Source organism: Mustelus asterias, unplaced genomic scaffold (assembly GCF_964213995.1).
Source record: "Mustelus asterias unplaced genomic scaffold, sMusAst1.hap1.1 HAP1_SCAFFOLD_178, whole genome shotgun sequence".
Classification (NCBI taxonomy): domain Eukaryota; kingdom Metazoa; phylum Chordata; class Chondrichthyes; order Carcharhiniformes; family Triakidae; genus Mustelus; species Mustelus asterias.
In genome coordinates this window covers 100,968-123,871 of record NW_027590179.1, presented here as the reverse complement: position 1 = coordinate 123,871, position 22,904 = coordinate 100,968, and the positions used below count along the sequence as shown (strand labels likewise).

Sequence of the window (22,904 nt, the reverse complement as noted above, 5' to 3'; positions counted from 1 at the left end):
CCTGTCCTTAAACTGGTGACTCAGGCTGTGGATCAATCCCACTCCGTCACTCTCATTCTCACAAATAATGCAGCTCACAACAACAAATCATATTTAATGATTTTATGACTGATTTTAAACATGCGGAAATATTCACCTTTTCCCAGTTGGGTCTTTGGTTGAAGTTGCTGCTGGGGGTGAAGGCGGAAGCGGCAGAGTGAGATTCCGGAACAATGTGAGGGGGCGGGGCTGGAGGACCGAGCGGGAGCGGCTGGTCCTCCAACCAATCGGAGTGAATGAGAGGCGGGGCTGGAGGACCGAGCTGGAGCGGCTGGTCCTCCAACCAATCGGAGTGAATGAGGGGCGGGGCTGGAGGACCGAGCTGGAGCGGCTGGTCTTCCAACCAATAGGAGTGAATGAGGGGCGGGGCCCTAACCTCTGCCGGAGCCCGCTGCGCAGGCTCTGTGCGGGGCTGTGACTGGAGCATGCGCAGTGCGGATGCAGACAGTGGTGTGGAATCCGCAGGGAGACATGAGGCCCGGACAGGAGAGGAACAGAGCCGGTGAGTGGACTGGGAGGTTCCATTAACACCTTCTGGAGGATTCACGATCCGAATAAGAAGCTATCGGTTCCGTGTTTTCAGGAAGAGAAGCTGCGAGTTTTTTGATGACAGACCTGGGGTCAAGGCTGCCTCTTGATCGCATGAGGTTGCAACAGTGCGCATGCGCAGTGCTCCCTGCCAGCAGAGGAAAGGAATTAATTTCTATCTGCAAAACTCAAACCAAGAGAAATGTCTCTCATCTGAATTCTATCCTGAACAGATCGTGATGATTTTTCATATTGAGTCTCTGTCTGCTCTCTTCCTGATCTCAATTGGAATGCTAAAACATTAATGATCTATCTGAAATTCACTCTGTCAATGCTGCATTAGTTACCCAGAGCACCCCATAAAGTCCCTATGCATGATTCTAGGTACCCAGTGCACAGGTATGGAATCGGCCTGTGCTCTGAGCATGCATAGTGTGGTGCTGTTGCTGACAAATTGAGCATTGTGTGGGGCCTGCTAACTGTGGGTAAGCCGGCGTGGGGAGCTGGAAACTGTGGGTGAACACAGGTTCAGAAGGGGGCCTAAACACTGGGTGAATGTGGGTGGGGTGGGGTGGCAGGAAACTGTAAGTGAGCACATGCCTGGGGAGCCTGGAAACTGCAGGTGAACAATCTGGGGTGGGGGAGATATCTGGAAAACATGATGAAACGCAGAGTCTGGAAAAATGCAGGTGAACACAAGGGGAGAGTGGCTGAAACTGTGGATGAAGAGTGGAGAGTCTGGAGACTGTTGATTTTTTATTTATTCTTGTCACGTGTGTTACTATAAAGTGAAAAGTATTGTTTCTTGCGCACTATACAGGCAAAGCATACCATACGTAGGAAAGGAGTGCAGAATGTAATGTTACAGTCATAGCTAGGGTGCGGAGAATGACCTTAATGCAAGGTAAGTCCATTCAAGAGTCAGATGGCAGTAGGGAAGAAGCTGTTTTTGAGTCAGTTGGTGCATGACCTTAGGTCCAGGGTGTGTGGGGTCCTTGATTATGCTGGCTGCTTTGCATTTAAACAACCTGCGGTTGCACCAGCGAGTTCACAGTGGAGAGAAGCTGTTCACCTGCTTTGTGTGTGGGAAGGGATTCACTCACTCATGGAATCTGTTGACACACCAGCGACTTCACACTGGAGAGAGGCCATTCGCCTGCTTTGAGTGTGGAAAGGGATTCAGTCGCTTATGCAGCCTGCAGACACATCAGCGTGTTAACGCTGGGGAGAGACCATTCAACTGCTCTGAGTGTGGCAGGAGATTCATTCCGTTGTCCCATCTGCTGGCAGACCAGCGAGTTCACAGTGGAGAGAGGCCATTCACCTGCTCTGAATGTGGGAAGGGATTCATTGAATCGTTCACCCTGCAGATGCACCAGCGAGTTCACACTGGGGAGAGGCCGTTCACCTGCACTGAGTGTGGGAAGGGATTCACTCAATCATCTAACTTGCTGACACATCAACGGGTTCACACTGGGGAGAGGCCATTCATCTGCTCCTTGTGTGGAAAGGGATTCATTCAGTTATCCCATCTGCAGACACACCAGCGAGTTCACAAGTGATTACAGAGAATGGATTCTGCCATTGTTCCTGCTATTAATCACTTCTGGGACTCAGCCATGTTCATTCTGACAGGTGGCAAAGTGGGAGTGTCAGAATGTTTCTTTCTGGTGGACTGGCTGGTCTCGGAACTTTGCTTCCAATGGTTTGATACTCTTAGAGCCTTGTTGCAAAATTCTAGTTTGATATTTCATCTGAATCATAGAATGAAAGGATGTTTGGGAGGTCAAAGATATTTACTTTGCATTTCTATTTGGAACACCCCAAAGCATGCCATGTTGCCATGGAGATGGGCTGTGGTGTTTAATAGGTTCTTTTGAGTGTTCCTCATAGAAGGAAAGTTCAAAGATTTGAGGGGAAAGTTAGCTTAGGTAGATGGGAAGCTACATTAAAAGATATGATAGAAGATAGGCAATACCTAACATTTCAGGAATTAATACATGATTTATAACAAGTGTGCATTCCTTTAAAGACAAAAGTCCTGCAGGAATAGTGATTGCAACTGTGGTTATCGAGAGAAGTAAATATTTGCATTAATCAAAGGAAGAGGCTCACAAAGTGATCAGAAAAGTATTAAGCCAGAGGATTTGGATCTTTTTAGAATTTGGCACAAAGGAACTGATAAAGAAAAAGAAAACAATGAGAAAGAACTGGTAAAAAGCATAAAAACTGACTGTAAAAACATGATGCATGAAAAAGAAAGAAAAAATGTGTGTTTGTTACCACAGAATTGATAATGGCGAATGAGGAAATGGCTGAGAAAAGAAACAGTTCTGTAGAAGGTCGTATGGCCTCAAAATATTAACCGTACTCCTCTCTCCACACATGCTGCCAGACCTGCTGAATTTCTCCAGCATTTCCTGTTCTTATTTATTATTAAACAAATGTGTGTCGGTCTTCATCAAGGATGACATAGAAAGTGTGTGTGCGTGCGCGCGTGTGTTCTCTCCAGTCACACTGATGTTTAAACTATTTGAAGAAGTTTCAGATGCAGACGAAATTGAGGTACCAATAATTGAGTGACTATCAGATCTTGGATGTGATGTTTGTTGGGATTTCACTCTGTAAATCCTCCCTTTTCTGATATACTTTAAAAGGCTTGACAAAAAGCATCACTATCAGTGCAGGATAGAAGTTCAAAACAGACAATTCTAGTTTCTATGGAATATTCTTTCCTCGCTCCTTCTCCCAAAGTTGTAAATCTCCATCCCACACACTCTCTCCTTTCTCATTCTGCTATTTCTAATATATATCCTCCCAATTCTCCTGAAGGTGCTCATTCATGTTGATCAACAGATCCCTGCTCACTGCTTCCTGTCCAGGACACACACACCATCTTCATGCCAGCTGCTCACATGTATATATATTTATTGGACTAAATGTCAGTGTAATTTCCAGATACAGGGTTATGAGGAAGACCACTCCTCAGGCAGTGAGCGATCTCGACCTGGCACTGGCTGCCAATGAGGGTGGTGGAAGCAGAGATAATTAATTATTTCAAAACAAGATTGGATGGAACTTGAAGGAAATAAATTTGCAGGGCTACGGAGATACATAGTGGGAATGGGATTAACTGGATTGTCCTATAATGAGTTAGCATGGATTCCAGTTGACTAATTGACTCATCTGCCATCATGGATCTAATGCTGGAAATATAGAATATAGCTATAGTTCCAAAGTACCAGACCAGAAATAAGAACAAATGACAGAAATATTATACTAATGTACCAAAGGATAACACTAGATGTATCCCTGTTGGTATGATCTTTGTGGAGACCAATTACCTTAAAGCAAATAAATTCCCAGAGAAACTCAATGGAATAAACCGAAGGACAACATTTCACATTTTAAAAACTTTTTCTGTAACAATCTAATTAAAATTATCAAACGGGCAACATAGTGGCACAGTGTTTAGCACTGCTGCCTCACAGCACCAGGGACCCGGGTACAAATTTGGCCTTGTGTAGAGTTTGCACATTCTCCCTGTGTCTGTGTGGGTTTCCTCAGGGTGTTCTGGTTTCCTCCCACACTCCAAAGATCTGAGGGTTAGGTGGATTGGCCATGCTAAATTGCCCTTAGTATCAGGAGGATTAGCAGGGTAGTACGTGGAGTTGAAGGATTAGGGCCTGGGTGGGATTGATGTCAGTGCAGGCTCGATGGGCCAAATGACCTCCTGTACTTTAGGGATTCTTTGAACATTGCTGAATCATGCAATGACATTCAAATTGTATTTGAATGCGCATGATAACTTTGTCATTAAATAGCTCAAACAATAAAAACAGATTCCACAAAATCACAAACATTTCCCCCTCAGTATATTTGGCTCTAATTCCAGTTACAGAGTCCCACAACTCTCTGTATTTCCCAGGGGGAGAAAGAAAGTGTTTTACTCACAGATGTTGGCCAGAGGGGGAAGTTTTCCTTTTTCTCTCAAAGACATCCTTTAGCTCTCAGTTTGACACATTTATTTGTCTGGTTAATAGGATGGCCTCCTATCTAATGTTCACAATTATAACGTTTTCCCAAGAGATGGATGACGTTTAAAGGAAGAGTAAATCAACTGAGGACAGAGATAGTATGGTCATATGGCACACACAAAATCATTTATGATTCTCTGAAGTTCATTATAATTATTTTTTGTCTTGAAATATATAGCAGCGTTGCTGTTTTATATTTCCAGCCACAGAGTCATTGTGGCACAAAATGAATCTATTTGGCAACTCAAGTCAATACCAACCCTCTGTAGAGAAAGTCAGTCAATTCCATACCTCCTCGATATCCCCATTTCCCTGAAAGTTTATTTCCTTCAAGTGTTCATCAAATTTCATTTTGAAATCACTGATCATCTCTTGTTGCACCACTCTCATCAGCAGCAAGTTCCAGGGCCTAAACAAAGTTCTTCCTCACTGATCCCTATCTCGCCAATCACATAACAGAGAGCTGTATATTACACACATTTATTATCCATTAAATATGCAAATGTATAAATATATACGGGCCATTTAGAACATTATATCTGTACCCGACTCTTCAAATGAGCATTTTGACTGAGTGCCATTCTCCTGTGTTTTTTCTCTCTGGGAAATACAGAGAGTTGTAGTAAATTAAATTACTGCCATGAATTCTAAGGGAGGAATTGCTGGTGATTTTGTGGAGACTGGTTTTATTGAAGTAAAAAGTATCCCATCTATTCAAATGCTATTTGTCTGTCAATGCCTGATTCATTTATGTTGCTTTTATTTTGACTTTTACAATGAAACATTTTAAAAAGTGAAACCTCACTCATTTTATCCTTGGAATTGTCTGGAAATGTGTTTATTTTAGAGTTATCAGTTGGCTTGGGACGCCACAAGAAGAGATATATCCAGTGTTGTTTTATAGTACGTATTAGGTCTAATATTTATATTTCAGTAAAATAATGTATTTATTATTTCCATTCTTGTAATCTGGTACTGCAGCGATGTTATACATTTCCAGTCATAGACTCCACACTTCAGAAGGAACTTGAGTCCATGTCAACTTTCTGCAAAGCGATCACTCAGCCCCATTCCCCTCTATATCTCCATTAGTGCAGCATGTTCATTTCCTTTGTGTGCCAATCCAATCTCATTTTGAAACCATTTGTCTCCTGTTCCACCATCCTCATAGACATTGAGTTCCATCGAAACATAGAAAATAGGATCAGGAGTAGGCCATTTGGCCCTTCAAGCCTGCTCTTCTGTTCATTATGATAATAGCCCAAACCCCCATATCCTTCGATCGCTTTTGCCTTTTAACTTTATGTCTCTTTCCATAGATAAAATAATGTTTGCCAGTTGCATGAGAAGAAAATGAGTTTTTTTCTGTTCTAAATCAATTTCACAGCATTTTAGGAGAGGGGGATTTGCAGTTGGTAAACAGAAATCAAATGTGATCTCAGACCTGATTGAGTCGACCAATTTATTGTAACCTGAATATCATTGTATTTTGAATATAGAAGGAAAAAGCACCATTCACAGTGGAGAGAAACTGTACACGTGTTCTGTGTGTGTGGACAAGACTTCACCCAATCATCTGGCCTTTCGGAACATAATTGCAATCGCAACAGGGAGATGGCTTGGAAATGTGAGGATTGTGGGAAGGGATTTGATTACCCATCCCACCTGGAAACTCATCGACGCATTCACACAGGGGAGAGACCGTTCACCTGCTCTCAATGTGGGAAGGGATTCACTACCTCATCCCATCTGCTGAAACACCAGCGAATTCACACAGGGGAGAGACCGTTCACATGTTCTGTGTGTAGGAAGGAATTCAATCAGTCATCCAACCTAGCGATACACGAGCGAATTCATACTGAGGAAAGGCCATTCATCTGCTCTCAGTGTGGGAAGGGATTCACTCAGTCATCCACGCTGCTAAATCATCAACGAGTTCACACTGGGGAGAGGCCATTCACCTGCTCCCAGTGTGGGAAGGGATTCACTACCTCAGCCATGCTGCTGAAACACCAGCGAATTCATACTGGGGAGAGGCCATTCACCTGCTCTGTGTGTGGAAAGGGATTTATTACCTCATGCACACTGCTAAATCACCAGCGAACTCACACTGGGGAGAGGCCATTCACTTGCTCCCAGTGTGGGAAGGGATACATTACTTCATCCAGGCTGCGAAAACACCAGCAAATTCACAAGTAACTATTGTGATTGGATTTTGCAGTTAATCATATTCAGACTGAACCATGTTCATTTGGGTCCGTTTCTGCTGAATTGAAAAATAACTCCAGCTCTGTTATAGGTGTTAATATAATTGGCTTAGAAGGAGGATTTGGGGTCAGGATACTCACACAGAATATCAGATCAGGATTGGATGGAGCTGCACAATTTATCGTAACCTTAACAGCAGAGAATTTTGAACATGGAAGGAAACAGCACCATTCACATCCACAGTCACATTAGGGAGAAACCGTGTAAATGTGGAGACTGTGAGGAGAAATTCAGTTCCCCGTCAGAGGATTCTGAGTGTCCTGGTTCATGAGTCACAAAAGGCTAGTAGAAGTGTACAGCAAGTAATTGGGAAAGTTAACATAATGTTATTGTTCATTGTGAGGGGAATTGAATACAAAACAGAGCTTATGCTTCTGCTTTACAGAACACTGGCGATTTGGAATATGATTAAAGTATTTGTCTCCTTATTTAAAGAAGAATGTAAATGTGTTAGAAGCAGTTCAGAGAAGGTCTACTAGACTATACCAGAAATGGGAGATTGTCTTATGAGGAAAGACTGAGTAGCCTGAGCTTGTATCTGCTGGAGCTTAAAAGAGTAAGAGGCAATTTGATTGAAATCTTTTTCAGTTCCTGAGGTATTTTGACAGGATCGAATTAAAGAGGATGATTTCTCATGTGAGCGAATCTAATACTTATTATTGAATACATTATTGAAAAATAAAATGTTGCTCAGTTGACACAAAGATGAGAAATAAATGTTTTCTCTTAGAGGGCAGCGAGTCTCTGGGTCTTCCTCAAAAAGCATTGGAAGCAGTGTCTTTGAATATTTTGAAGGCAGAGCTGGATAGATTCTTGATTAACAGGGGGTAAAAGGAATGTGGATTTGAGGTTACAATCAGATCAACCAGGGTCTTATTGAGTGGTGGAGCAGGCTAGAGGGGCCGAGTGGCCTACTCCTGCTCCTAATTTGTATGTTCATATTTGTGTGGAAAGTTATCACAGTATTGCTGTTAATAAACAAAGCATAGTTATAAATGTTAAGTTATACATTGTTATGTAAAATAAATTCAGTTTGTGTTCGACATGAAGAGTGTTGAGCTTTTTTAATATCTCAAACACAATTTGGATCCTTTGAAGGTCTCTTTCCTCTGTCTCCTCCATCTTCACCTCCAGTGTGAGGAGCTCATGGAGCTTCTTTGTCATTAAGATTTAGACAATGTAATCAGCTGCCTCAACTGCTTCCCTCCCTTCCCCTAGCCCACCGAGCCAAACTCTTTCTAATGACCCCCCTTTGCTGTAGCCCTGAATTTGATCCTTTGTTTCAATTCTCTCCTATCTCTCCTTGTATCCTCTCAGAGTATATCTTTCCAGCAATCCCACCTCCTCCCTCGACCTTATTCCCACTAAACTGCTCCTCACCCAACTTCCCTATTTTCACTGATATCGTTCATGGTTCTCTCCCTTCAGGTATTCCTTTGTCCTTCAGTTCTGCCATCATCACCAGCACCCTCCCCCAATGAAACCAACCCTTAACTCCCAATATCCTTGTAAACTCCCGCCCCAATCTCTAATCGTCTTTTCCCCTGGAACGTCCTTGTCACCTCCCAAATCCTGGAACTCCATGTTTCAACCCTCCAATCGGATTCCTGTCTCTGCGCCAGTGCAGACACAGCTCTCTCTCACTGTCCTGCTCATTCTGTCTGCAATCAGCCCAATTCACCGATGCCTGTAAACAACTCCCTCATTGTTCCACAGGAGCAGGCTGAGGGTAAGGGAGCTTGTTTGTGCACTAATTTATTTAATTATTTTTCAGTTAAATTAGTGAAAAAAATCGGAGGTTTTTTTTTCTAAACAGGAAATAGGCCCAGCAGCAGCCTGGGAAGGTTTTGGAGGGTTTAAAAGTAGGCCGCACCTTTGAGCGGGCAGCGTCGTTAGCGGGCAGCGGAGTGAGCAGGGGACAGAGTAGAGCTAAAAGGGCTTTGGCTCACAGGGCTTCGGCGAGGAAGGTTGTTTGTTTGTTTTTCTTTGGTTACACCCCCTTTTTGTTTTATCCCCAAAACTAAAAAGGACATGGCTGGTATGAGTGGGAGGCCAGTATACTGCATTCGGTGTGGGATGTGGGAGTTCCTGGAGACAACTTGCCTCCCGGAAGTCCATATCTGTGCCAGATGTGTGGAACTGCATCTCCTGAAGGATCGTGTAAGGGAGCTGAGGCTCGATGAACTCAGTTTAGTTAGGGAAAATGAGAGAGTCATAGATAAAAGTTATAGTCAGGTAGTGACACCAGGGTCTCGGAAGGAAGACACGTGGGTCACGGTTAGGAGGGGTAATAGTCAGAAGGGTGATGTGCCAGAAAGCACCCCAGTGGCAGTCTCCCATAAGAGAAAGGGATGGGCAACAGATGGGAGAAGGGAAGGGAGTGAGCAGTCTGTGGAGGGATCCCCTGTGGTTGTCCCCCTCCACAATAGGTATATTGTTTTGGATTCTGTGGAGGGGGATGACCCTCCAGGGGTAAGCCACGAGGACCAGATCGCCTCCACGGAGACAGGCTCAGGGGTCCGGAAGGGAAAGAAGGGGTTTAGGAGAGCGATAGTTGTGGGGGACGCAATAGTTAGAGGCACGGACAGGCGCTTCTGTGGGACTGAACGAGAATCCAGGATGGTAGTCTGCCTCCCTGGTGCCGGGGTACTGGATGTCACCGAGAGGGTAGGAAGCATATTTAAAAAGGAAGGTAGTCAAACGGATGTGATTGTACACATTGGGGGAAATGATGTAGGTAGGAAGAGCAGGGGGGTCATACGAGAGAAATTCAGGGAGTTGGGTGCTAGGCTAAAAAGTAAGACCTCCAGTGTAGCAATCTCTGGACTGCTCCCGGTGCCTAGTGCAAGTGAGGCTCGGAACAGGGAGATTCTACAGTTGAACGCGTGGCTAAAGGACTGGTGCAAGAGGGAGGGTTTTAAATTCATAGATAACTGGGAAATCTTCAAGTCAGGATGGCAACTGTACAGAAAGGATGGGTTACACCTTAACTGGAAGGGAGCAAATATCCTGGCTGGGAGTTTTGCTCGAGTGTTTCGGCAGGATTTAAACTAGTGTGGCAGGGGGGTGGGGAACAAAACAGGAGGTCAGTAAATACTGAGGCTGGGGTCGAGCTGGGGGCCAGGGCAAGGCTAGCTAAGAAGAGGAGCACTCTGGAGGAGGAGGACCTGACTGGGCCTGGAGGTCTGGAGTGCATCTGCTTCAATGCGAGGAGTGTAACGGGTAAAACAGACGAACTTAGGGCCTTAATGCTTGTGCGGAATTTGGATGTGGTTGCGGTGACGGAAACTTGGTTAAAAGAAGGACAGGACTGGCAGCTGAATATTCCGGGGTATCAGTGTTTTAGGCGAGACAGAGGAGGGGCTAAAAAAGGTGGGGGAGTAGCGATATTAGTTAAGGAGCATATTACCGCGGTGCAGAGGGGAGACAACTTAGAGGGGTCATGTACTGAGTCGCTGTGGGTGGAACTCAGAAACAGGAAGGGTGCAGTCACTATGCTGGGGGTGTACTACAGACCACCCAACAGCCCACGGGAAGTGGAGGAAAGGATATGTCAGGAGATTCTGGATAGGTGCAGAAAAAATAGGGTTGTTGTAGTGGGGGACTTTAATTTCCCTGGCACAGACTGGAAAGTGCTTAGAGCTGGGGGACCGGACGGGGAGGAATTTGTAAAATGCGTACTGGAAGGTTCTTTGGAACAGTATGTAGATAGCCCGACTAGAGAGGGGGCTATACTGGACCTAGTTCTGGGAAATGAGCCCGGTCAGGTCGTCAAAGTTTCGGTAGGGGAACATGTGGCAAATAGTGACCACAACTCTGTTAACTTTAGGATAGTAATGGACAAGGATGAGTGCTGTCCTACGGGCAGGGTGCTAAATTGGGGGAAGGCTGACTATAGCCGGATTAGGCAGGAATTGGTGGATGTTGATTGGGGGGGGATGTTCGAGGGTAAGTCCGCGTCTGGCATGTGGGAGTCTTTTAAGGAACTATTGATAAGGCTGCAGGATAGGCATGTGCCTGTAAAAAGGAAAGATAGGAAAGGTAGGATTCGAGAGCCGTGGATAACCAGGGAAATTGAGGATCTGATTAAAATGAAAAGGGAGGCGTACGTTAAGTCCAGGCAACTGAAAACAGATGGAGCTCTGGAGGAATACAGAGAGAGTAGGAAAGATCTCAAACGGGGAGTTAGAAGGGCAAAAAGAGGGCACGAGATGTTCTTGGCAGGCAGGATTAAGGAGAATCCTAAGGCATTCTATTCATACGTTAGGAACAAAAGAGTTGTCAGGGAGAAAATCGGACCTCTCAGGGACAAAGGAGGGGAATTATGCTTAGAACCCAAGGGAATAGGGGAGATCCTAAATGAATACTTTGCATCGGTATTCACGAAGGAGAGGGGCGTGTTAACCGGGAGTGTCTCGGAGGGAGGTGTTGACCCGTTAGAGAAAATCTCCATTACGAGAGAGGAAGTGTTAGGTTTTTTAGGGAACATTAAAACTGACAAAGCCCCAGGGCCTGATGGCATCTATCCTCGACTGCTCAGGGAGACGAGAGAGGAAATTGCTGGGCCTCTGACGGAAATCTTTGTCGCTTCTTTGGACACGGGTGAGGTCCCTGAGGATTGGAGGATAGCGAATGTGGTCCCGTTGTTTAAGAAGGGTAGCAGGGATAACCCAGGAAATTATAGGCCGGTGAGCTTGACGTCCGTGGTAGGGAAGTTGTTGGAGAGGATTCTTAGAGACAGGATGTATGCGCATTTAGAACGGAACAATCTCATTAGTGACAGACAGCATGGTTTTGTAAGAGGGAGGTCGTGCCTCACTAACCTGGTGGTGTTTTTTGAAGAAGTGACCAAAATGGTTGACGAAGGAAGGGCCGTGGATGTCGTCTATATGGATTTCAGTAAGGCATTTGACAAAGTCCCACATGGCAGGTTGGTTAAGAAGGTTAAGGCTCATGGGATACAAGGAGAAGTGGCTCGATGGGTGGAGAACTGGCTTGGCCATAGGAGACAGAGGGTAGTGGTCGAAGGGTCTTTTTCCGGCTGGAGGTCTGTGACCAGTGGTGTTCCGCAGGGCTCTGTAATGGGACCTCTGCTATTTGTGATATATATAAATGATTTGGAAGAAGGTGTAACTGGTGTAATCAGCAAGTTTGCGGATGACACAAAGATGGCTGGAATTGCGGATAGCGAAGAGCATTGTCGGACAATACAGCAGGATATAGATAGGCTGGAAAATTGGGCGGAGAGGTGGCAGATGGAATTTAATCCGGATAAATGCGAAGTGATGCATTTTGGAAGAAATAATGTAGGGAGGAGTTATGCAATAAATGGCAGAGTCATCAGGAGTATAGAAACACAGAGGGACCTAGGTGTGCAAGTCCACAAATCCTTGAAGGTGGCAACACAGGTGGAGAAGGTGGTGAAGAAGGCATATGGTATGCTTGCCTTTATAGGACGGGGTATAGAGTATAAAAGCTGGAGTCTGATGATGCAGCTGTATAGAACGCTGGTTAGGCCGCATTTGGAGTACTGCGTCCAGTTCTGGTCGCCGCACTACCAGAAGGACGTGGAGGCATTGGAGAGAGTGCAGAGAAGGTTTACCAGGATGTTGCCTGGTATGGAGGGTCTTAGCTATGAGGAGAGATTGGGTAGACTGGGGTTGTTCTCCTTGGAAAGACGGAGAATGAGGGGAGATCTAATAGAGGTATACAAGATTATGAAGGGTATAGATAGGGTGAACAGTGGGAAGCTTTTTCCCAGGTCGGAGGTGACGATCACGAGGGGTCACGGGCTCAAGCTGAGAGGGGCGAAGTATAACTCAGACATCAGAGGGACGTTTTTTACACAGAGGGTGGTGGGGGCCTGGAATGCGCTGCCAAGTAGGGTGGTGGAGGCAGGCACGCTGACATCGTTTAAGACTTACCTGGATAGTCACATGAGCAGCCTGGGAATGGAGGGATACAAACGATTGGTCTAGTTGGACCAAGGAGCGGCACAGGCTTGGAGGGCCGAAGGGCCTGTTTCCTGTGCTGTACTGTTCTTTGTTCTTTTGTTCTTTGTTATTTTACTTTAAACAAGACTTTTAACCACTGGATAAGACGTTCTCCCCATGTCTGTGTGGGTTTCCTCCAGGTGCTCTGGTTTCCTCACACTCCAAAGATGTGTGGGTTAGGTTGATTGGCTATTCTACATTGACCTTTAGTGTCAGGGGGATTAGCAGAGTAAATGGGTTATGAGGTTAGGCCTGGGTGGGATTGTTGTTGGTGCAGGTTCCATGGGCCAAATGGCCTCCTTCAGCACTGTAGGGATTCTATCTCAGGAATCTTATATAATCAATTGAAGGAAGCTTATTTAAAAGAAAAATACTTGTCAATATAGAATGGAAAAATATACTTAACAGAACAGACTTTTATAATTTATGTTGGTTGATCAGGCTGAAGATGTGTAATTCCTCGTTTCCATTTTTAACAACAGTCCTGATGAGAATCTTGTTTTGTTGACTTCCAGAAACATAGAAAATAGGAGCAGGATAGGTCATTTGGCCCTTCGATCCTGTTCTGCAATTCAAGATGATCATGACTGATCCCCTATCTCAACATTATTCTCCACTGATCTCCCCAAACTCCTTGAGGCTTTTAGAGTCTGAATATATCTCAGAAGGTAAACAGATATATTTCTAATGTTTTGGCCTCCACAGCCTTCTGTGCTGGCGAATTCCACAAGTTCACCACTCTCTGCATGAAGAAATTTCTCCTCCTCTCACTCCTAAACTTCCCCATATCATATTTCATATATTATAATCATATTTGATTTCAGGCATTATCAAGATCTTTGTTTTAGATGGTCTTTTATTTCCTAAAAATAACACAAATTTTCTCTGACTTTTTTTCCGAAATTAACCCAAATTCAAGTAGAAATATTATTGTGAAAAAGAAATCGTTTTTGACACTGGGGAACCACCTGGCTGTTAGTTGTTAGTTTCTTTTTGTTCTGACAATGTGATTATTCCCTTAAACTTTCCCTTTGGATGTTCAAATCAGCCACTCATATCAATTTATTTTGTCAATTTCAATTTGAGGAATAATCTCTTAAGATAAAAGCAAATTACTGTGGCTGCTGGAATCTGAAACAAAAACAGAAAATGCTGGGATCTCAGCAGGTCTGACAGCATCTGTGGAGAGAGAATAGAGCCAACATTTTGAGTCTAGATGACCCCCCATCAGAGCTCAATAATTACACTCAGCCTTATTGACTTTAAATGGTGATTTACATCAGAAACATAAACGTTTGCAATCAGTTTTGAGGTAACTTCCAACAGCTGAACAATGCAGTTATGTGGGATCAGGATATTGAATTCGATGATCAGCCCATTGAATTTGATGATTAGCCATGATTATAATGAATGGTGGAGCAGGTTTGAAGGGCCAAATGGCCTACTCCTGCTTCTCGTTTCTATGACAGCGCATTCCACATCCGGAATTCAGCAGCATTCCGACTTCTGTGCCGCCATCACTTCGTGCCTGATAATACATTCATTGTCACCAATTAGCAGCAAGGGCGGGTTGTAGACCTTCATTTTGCTCAATGAGTGTTGGAGAGTGGGATGTCTAGTGTTGTAGACTGCAGGCAGTGACCCAGAACAAGGTCACGGCCAGCACTTTAAAAGGCTCCCTGCATGGGACAGTGTCAGCTGACTCATCAGATGATCATTCGAGTGGATTAACTAGACAGAGAAAAGATGTGGGCATTTTCCAGTCTGTCCAGTTAAGTGCATTAAATTGTTAATCTCTGCAAACCATGCCAGTTTTCAGAGGCAGTAATTTTAAAAATCAGCAATATCTTTTGGCACTGAGGAGTTGGACATTGGTTACATATTTCCAAATGTCTGTGCCATTGGAGCAGGGGGAGAGGGGAACCAGAAGGGCCAAACCAGCCTTGAGGCTGCCCTTGGTGTCCTCCTGCATGAGGCTGCCTTGGTGTCCTCCTGCATGAGGTTCATCATTGACATGGCCAGCTCATGTCAACCGCTGGCAAGACGGGTAAGCCCAGCCACTCACACAGATACAGAGAGAATGTACAAACTCCCCACAGACAGTCACCCAAGGCCGGAATTGAACCTGGGTCCCTGGCGCTGTGAGGCAGCGGTGCTAACCACTGTGCCACTGTCCAAATCTTTACAGCTGTATTTAACAAACTCTTTTGCGAAAGGGGCGTCACAATCAAATCCAGTTATAACCCACAGGTACCAAACCCAAACCCAAACCCACGAATTTTCACCCCAGTCCCAGGAGTTTGGAGACCGGCTGAATAATGGCAGCCGCATACCCACAATCCACGGCGCTGGGGAAACCGCTCTATTCGCCACGCAAGCAAGCGACCCCGAATGCGCATGTCCAGGGGAGAGGGAAGGTGCGCATGTACGGAGGAGGTCCCACCCACCATTATGTCGCGTGAGACATTCACCAATGAGAATAGTTGGAGGACCGGAAGCCCTCTGGTCCTCCAGCCAATCAGAATGCTGTCTTTGTGACAATGCAGATTGAGCTTCATGCAGACAGAAACGTTCTTCTGTCTCTCCAACCTCTGTGAGTGAAACACTTTCTTTTCTCCCCCTTTCCATTTCTTTTCTCATTCTGGGGGATTTTGGGGACTTGCAGCAACTGAAGGGAAAGGAAGTGAATCCAGGGAGGCTGCAGACTCTGGTAAGGTTGCCCCAAGTCTTTCTCTTTTAAAGACATTAACATTCTTTAGCTCCCTCAGCTTAATACATTTATTTGTCTGGCTAAAAGGATGGTCTATATTCGTAATGGTCACAATTAAAGGGGTGGATCCCCAGGAGATAGCTGATATTAAGGAGACAGTAAATTAATATAGGACAGGGATATGTCGAGTGTTGTTCTATGATGTGTATTAGATGCAGGGTAAGAATGGCGGGAGAAAGTAAAGAATTTTCTATAAAAACTAGAATTGTCTTTTCTGAATTTCTAAGTTGCACTGACAGTGATGAATTTTGGAACTCATTTTACAGAATATCAGAATTGGACTTCTCAAAACAAATACTTGTGGTGATCTGCCAGATTAACTTGATAAATCGGGACCTGAACAACATCAGCCTTTGGAATCTATAAAGAGAAATATTTCTCTGTTCTGTCTGCTTCAAGAGATTTCAACCATAAGTGTGATTGGAAAACGTGGAGACACAGACATGAGTGGGTGTTCCTGTGCACTGACTGTGGAATAAAGCTTCAACCAGTTACACAGCTTGAAAAGACATCACTAGTCACTATTCAGGTTTTTTATGTATGGACAAGGCTTCAACTGACTGTCAAACTGGGAGAGACACATGGACACCTACACCATGGAGAAACCATGGAAATGTGGACACTGTGGTAAAGGATTCAATTTCCCATATCAGCTGGAAACTCATCAACGCAGTCACACTGGGGAGAGGCCGTTCCCTTGCTTGGAGTGTGGGAAGGGATTCGCTCATTCATCCTCCCTGCAGACACACAAACGAGTTCACACAGGGGAGAGGCCATTCACCTGCCCTGAGTGTGGGAAAGGATTCACAAGTTCATCCCACCTGCAGACACACAAGCGAGTTCACACTGGGGAGAGGCCATTCACCTGCTCCGATTGTGGAAAGGGATTCAGTGATTCATCCAACCTGTTGATGCACCAGCGAGTTCACACCAGGGAGAGGCGGTTCACCTGCTCGGAGTGCGGGAAGGAATTCACTCAGTTATCCCACCTCCAGTCACACGAGCGCATTCACACTGGGGAGAGACCATTCAGCTGCTCTGAGTGTGGGAAGGCATTCAGTGATTCATCCAACCTGCTGAGGCACCAGCGAGTTCACACTGGGGAGAGGCCGTTCGCCTGCTCCGAGTGTGGGAAGGGATTTACTGATTCATCCAACCTGCTGATGCACCAGAGGGTTCATACCAGAGAGAGACCATTCCCCTGCTCAATGTGTGGGATGAGATTCAGTGATTCATTCAGTCTGCTGATGCACCAACGAGTTCACACTGGAGAGAAACCATTCACCTGCTCTATCTGTGGGAAGGGATTTAGTCGCTCATCCCATCTGTTGATGCACCAGCGAATTCACACTGGGGAGAGGCCATTCACCTGCCCCGAATGTGGGAGGCGATTCACTGATTCATCGCATCTGTTGATACACCAGCGAGTTCACACTGGGGAGAGACCGTTCACCTGCCCCGATTGTGGGAAGGGATTCCCAGATGCATCCAATCTGCAGAAACACCGACGAGTGCACACTGGGGAGAGACCATTCACTTGCTCTGATTGTTGGAAAGCATTTACTCAGTCATCCCACCTGCAGACACACCAGCGAGTTCACACCGGAGAGAGACCATTCACCTGCTCTCAGTGTGGGAAGGGATTCAGTAATTCATCCAACCTGTGGGCACACCAACGAGTTCACACTGGGAAGAAACCATTTACCTGCTCTGTGTGCGGGAAGGGATTCACTCGGTCATCACAGCTGCTGAGACACCAGCAAGTTCACAAATGATGACAGGGGTTGGATTCTGCTGTTATTGCTGCTGTTCATCATGTCCAGGACTGAACCATTTTGGTGAAGTTTCTTTCTGCTGGACTGGCTGGTCTCTCAATGTTGATTCCAGTGGGTTGATGCACTTTGAGCCTGGGAGAGCACATTTCTACTGAAATGATCCACAAAAGCTGATGAAGGACATTTATTTTATCTTGGATAGTAAATAGTGCTTTTAATAGCACTCCAGGTAGATCTAAAATACATTTGTCTCTGTTCCATTGAGTCTACAGCACAGGGCCAGGCCAGTCGGCTCAATCAGTCTACATCACTATTTATGCTCCACATAAGTTTCCACCCACCCCTCTTCATCTCCCCCCATCAGCATATCCTTCTATTCCTTTCTCCCTCATGTATGTATCGAGCTTCCCCTTCAATGTATTCATGCTGTTCATCTCAATCACTCGCTGTGGTAGTGAGTTCCACATTCTCACCACTCGCTGTGATAGTGAGTTCCACAGTCTCACCACTCGCTGTGATAGTGAGTTCCACAGTCTCACCACTCGCTGTGATAGTGAGTTCCACAGTCTCACCACTCGCTGTGATAGTGAGTTCCACAGTCTCACCACTCGCTGTGGTAGTGAGTTCCACAGTCTCACCACTCGCTGTGGTAGTGAGTTCCACATTCTCACCACTCGCTGTGGTAGTGAGTTCCACATTCTCACCACTCGCTGTGGTAGTGAGTTCCACATTCTCACCACTGGCTGTGGTAGTGAGTTCCACATTCTCACCACTCACTGGGTAAAGAAGTTTCTCACTGAAATCCCTATTGGATTATTGAACCCCTTCATAATCTTAAAGACTTCCATCAGATCACTTCTTCGTCTTCTCTTTGGAGAAAACCACCCCAGCATTCAAAATGTGTCAAATTTAGACTCAACCTTTAACAATGATTTTGATGCAGGGACTGAGTGTAATTATCCAACATTGTGGGGAAACAAAAAAAAATTGCATTTCTATAGCACCTCTCACAACCACCGGGTGTCAGATGAACATGTGAATCAGGAGCCTGTTCTGCCATTCAACACGATCATGGCTGATCTAATTGAAACCTCAACTCCACATTCCCACCTCCCCCGATAACCTTTCACCACCTTGTTTCTCTATCTATGCCTTTGTCCTGAAGCATTATACAGTGAATGAAGTTCTGTGAATTGTAGTGACTGTTGTAATGGAGGAAATTGCAGGGCCTGAGTCATCAAATTTAGTTTTAAAATTCAATCGCTTTCATATCACATTCACTGCTATAAGTAACAAGGTCAAGGAAACCATTTTAAACTCAAAACATGTGGCTTCTAACAGTCTGTTCACCTTCTGTCACTGGCTTTATTAGCTACAAATTGATTTTATATGTAACATATGGTTATTCAGTAATTAACCTTGAATAAGCTATCATCAGTGACTCAGTGTAATAGACAATTATATAAAGGCTAGATCTTTATTTTAAAATATTAACACTGAATAACCTGAAATGTTTCCAGAAACCGCAGAGCCGGCAGAAATTGTTTAAAGAAAGAAATTATTTTATAATTTTGATAAACTACAGGATATCATATTCTGCCAAAGTCCAACTAAAGAATAAGGTTCATTGTTCAGTCTGGTCAGGATTAGTAAGGAAGAAAGCTGTTATCTTTCGACAAACTGTCTTTTTGAGCCAGTCTATCTTGTAGTAACCAAGTTTATTAATTAAAGATTACTGCATTAATTAGCTTGCATTCAGTAACAAATAACTGGAGAAGTAGTGAGATTTAATTGAGTTACGGTTAATAAATCAATGAAGAATGTCATTTTTTTGTTTATCTATTAGTGTCACAAGTAGTCTTATAGTAAAAGGCTGAGTTTTATTTGCTGTAAAAACATATCATCTGAATTGCTGTGTATGTGAAGAATGTGCAATGATGATAAATGTACTGGTAAGAGAGACCTTCAAGCTCTGATTTGTCTCAGAATTTGAAATTGTCTGAACACCTGATTGTATAGAATCAGATAAAGGGTTAGTATGAAACTGTGCAATTGTATTCCTGTCTAAGATGATGAGAGAAGGTGGTGTCAGTAATTGGGGATCCGGTTAAATTAATCTGGTAACCAAATTGACCAAGTGTCATGTCACAATCAGCCCAACTCTGATGTCAGGTAATGGTCACTTTGGGGATAAAAGTAGAGATTCCCAACATCTTCCCTGCCAGCCAAGTACTGAATATTCACAGGGTCGAGTTCCAGGTAAATTATTGTCAAAGAAGGAACCAGGCTTCTGAGGTTGAAATCCACAAGAATTCCTGTCAAAGAAGGAGCCAGAGAGGGTTAACCTTCGACAGACTGATCACCCACATCAAGCTGTAAATGTTTGAAGTAAACATTTCTTGTCGAATAAACTTATTTTTAAAATTTACCCACCGTAGATTCCTGCTGTTGCCTTAATTGGTTAAAATATTCTTCGATCCAAGGTGAATTTGTTAAATGGCAAGTTGGGGGTGGCTGAAATCAATTAAAATTCAGATATCAAGATCAGGGAACACAAATCTGAAATTTAAAAACTTGCATTTAGCATCGTTCAGGACCACAGGATGTCCCAATGCGCTTTCCAACCAATGAAGCAGCTTTGAAGTGTGGTCATTGTTGTAATGCAGGAAATGTGGCAGCTAAGGTGTACACAGCAAGATCCCAAAAGCAGCAACATGATCATGAGCAGATGACCTGTTTGTAGCGATGTTGATTGATAAATATTGGTCAGGACTCTGGGGATAGCCCCCCTGCTCTTCTTCAAAATCATACCCATGGCAACGTCTATGTCCTTGAAGGGGCAGATGGGGTACTTGGGTTGACATCTCATCCTAAAGGCAGCAGCTCTAATAATGCAGCACTCCCTCAGTGCTGGCACTTTGAATGTTGGCCTCAGGTCAATGGACTGGGATTGGAAAGAACAATCTTCTGATTCAGAGTGAAGATTTGATTTATTATCATCACATTATTAGTATACAGTGAAAAGTATTATTTCTTGCATGCTATACAAAGCATACCGTTCATAGAGAAGGAAAGGAGAGAGTGCAGAATGTAGTGCTAGAATGTAGAGAAAGATCAACTTAATATGAGGTAGGTCCATTCAAAAGTCTGATGGCAGCAGGGAAGTCAGTTGGTATGTGTCCTCAGACTTTTGTATCCTTTTCCCAGTGGAAGAAGGTGGAAGGGAGAATGTCTGGGCTGTGTAGGGTCCTTGATTATGCTGGCTGTTTTTCCAAAGCAGCTGGAAGTGTAGACACAGGCAATGGATGGGAGGCTGGTTTGTGTGATAGACTGGGTACGTTCACCACCCTTTGCAGTTTCTTGTGGAAGCGTGTGGATCCACTGCTCCGTGGCTGATACAATAGACAATAGACAGGTTCACAAGGATGTTGCCGGGACTTGAGAAGCTGAGTTACAGAGAGAGATTGAATAGGTTGGGACTTTATTCCCTGGAGCGTAGAAGATTGAGGGGAGATTTGATAGAGGTGTATAAGATTTTGATGGGTATAGATAGAGTGAATGCAAGCAGGCTTTTTCCGCTGAGGCTAGGGGAGAAAAAAACCAGAGGGCATGGGTTAAGGGTGAAAGGATAAAATTTTAAAGGGAATATTAGGGGGGGCTTCTTCACGCAGAGAGTGGTGGGAGTGTGGAATGAGCTGCCGGATAAAGTGGTAAATGCGGGGTCACTTTTAACATTTAAGAAAAACTTAGACGGGTTCATGGATGAGAGGGGTGTGGAGGGATATGGTCCAAGTGCAGGTCAGTGGAACTAGGTAAAAAATGGTTCAGCACAGACAAGAAGGGCCAAAAGGCCTGTTTCTGAACTGTAATTTTCTATGGTTCTATGGTTCTAATTCAAAGTTAGAAAGGGAAAGTTATTCTTCACCTCCAGTGCCTCAATGTCAAAATAACAACCTCATACAAAAACAGGTATTGAATGCACAAATGTTGAAGAGTTTGTTTGGAGCCACAAGTTTCAAGTTCCCACTTCAGCCTGGGGCACCTTTCTGTCTCTGTTGCTCATGTTAGTGACAGCCAGGTGACGGAGTTGAGAGCTGAATTTAGCTGAGAATAATGGGGCCTGAGCCTCAATTGGGAAGCTGCCCTGGACGTTGCACTGATAGAGAGACAGGAATGTGCTGGAGGACTGACTGGGAAATGGGCCTCCAGCCAATCGGGGCAGGAGACGGGGCGATTGGGGCAGATGGTGATGGGATCCCTGGGGTTCAGTCCATGTGCCCAAAGTGTCAGTAACAGGGTGCAGAGGAGCTGAAGAGAAACCACTTGGACCCAGAGCATTGTGAACATCCTTTTAATCTATAGAATTGGGATTCGGGGTGTCCATTAACCCTTTATTCTCTTTCCCCAAACTCTGAAATGATTGCCAGTGATAACCCTTATTGGTGACAGTGGTTAGATTTTATTCAGTATCAATAAGAGCTGACACAGTCTGATGTCTGAGCAGTCGTATCAAAGTGCAGCAGCATTACCATTACACTCTGGGTAGAAGCAGCATCTCCATGTAAATGCTCCCTGGTTGCCTCCCGCAGTGCAAAGATGTACAGGTTAGGCAGATTGACCAATGCTAAATTGCCCCATAGATGTCCCAAGATGTTAAGGTTGGGAGGAGAAGTGGGTAAATGCGTGGGGTTATGGGGCTAGCGTGGGAGGGGTGTGTCTGGGGACGATGCTCTGACAGAGAGTCGCTGCAGACTCGATGGGCCAAATGGTCTCCTTCTGCACTGTAGGGATTCTGTGATTACCATAATTACCACAATCAGTTCCAGACAGGAAACTTAAACCTGCTGTTTCACTCTCAGTCAGGAACAGATCCCAGTTTTACACCAATCTCTGATCTGACAGCATGTTTCCAGCGTTCACTGTTGTTCTTCCTGACTCTAAACACAGTTATAAAGGAGCCTCTGTTCCATGTCTCAGAGCTCTGAACCATGGAAGAGAGCAGCTGGGACACATTTCTTACCCACCTCAGGTTTAACCCAGACATTTAGTCCTCAATGTGATCAACAGCAGCAATAAAGAGAACTCCAACCTCTGCACTCACTTGTGAATTTGCTGATGTGTCAGCAGGTTAGAAGATTGAGTGAATCCCTTCCCACACAAGGAGCAGGTGAATGGTCTCTCCAACGTGTGAGTGTGCTGGTGTTTCAATAGATGAGATGAACAAGTAAATCTTTTCCCACACTCAGAGCAGGTGAATGGCCGCTCTCCGCTGTGAACTCACCGGCCATTCACCTGTTCCGAGTGTGGGAAGGGATTCACTCGATCAGCCGCACTGGCTGTGTTCAGATCTCCAGCTGCTGTTTGCAGAATAAGAATAAAATCAATCATTTTCTCTCCTGGTCACTGCTCCCTGATGCCCCGCCAACCCAATGCTCCTTCACTAACACGGCCACACATGTACCCTGTTGGTTGGACAAGACTCGCCAGCTTCCTC

The 22,904-nt window shown here is 44.7% G+C and overlaps 1 protein-coding gene across 1 annotated transcript; it reads left to right on the top strand.

Moving 5' to 3' along the window:
• Nucleotides 1-497: 497 nt before the first annotated feature.
• LOC144485248 (uncharacterized) lies at nt 498-17,410 on the top strand. Its single transcript, XM_078203465.1, has 4 exons — nt 498-541; nt 6,104-6,758; nt 13,540-13,554; nt 16,289-17,410. Exons 2-4 carry the CDS (start codon nt 6,219-6,221, stop codon nt 17,408-17,410), a joined length of 1,677 nt encoding a protein of 558 aa, XP_078059591.1. The 5' UTR covers nt 498-541; nt 6,104-6,218.
• The last annotated feature ends 5,494 nt before the right edge of the window (nt 17,411-22,904 follow it).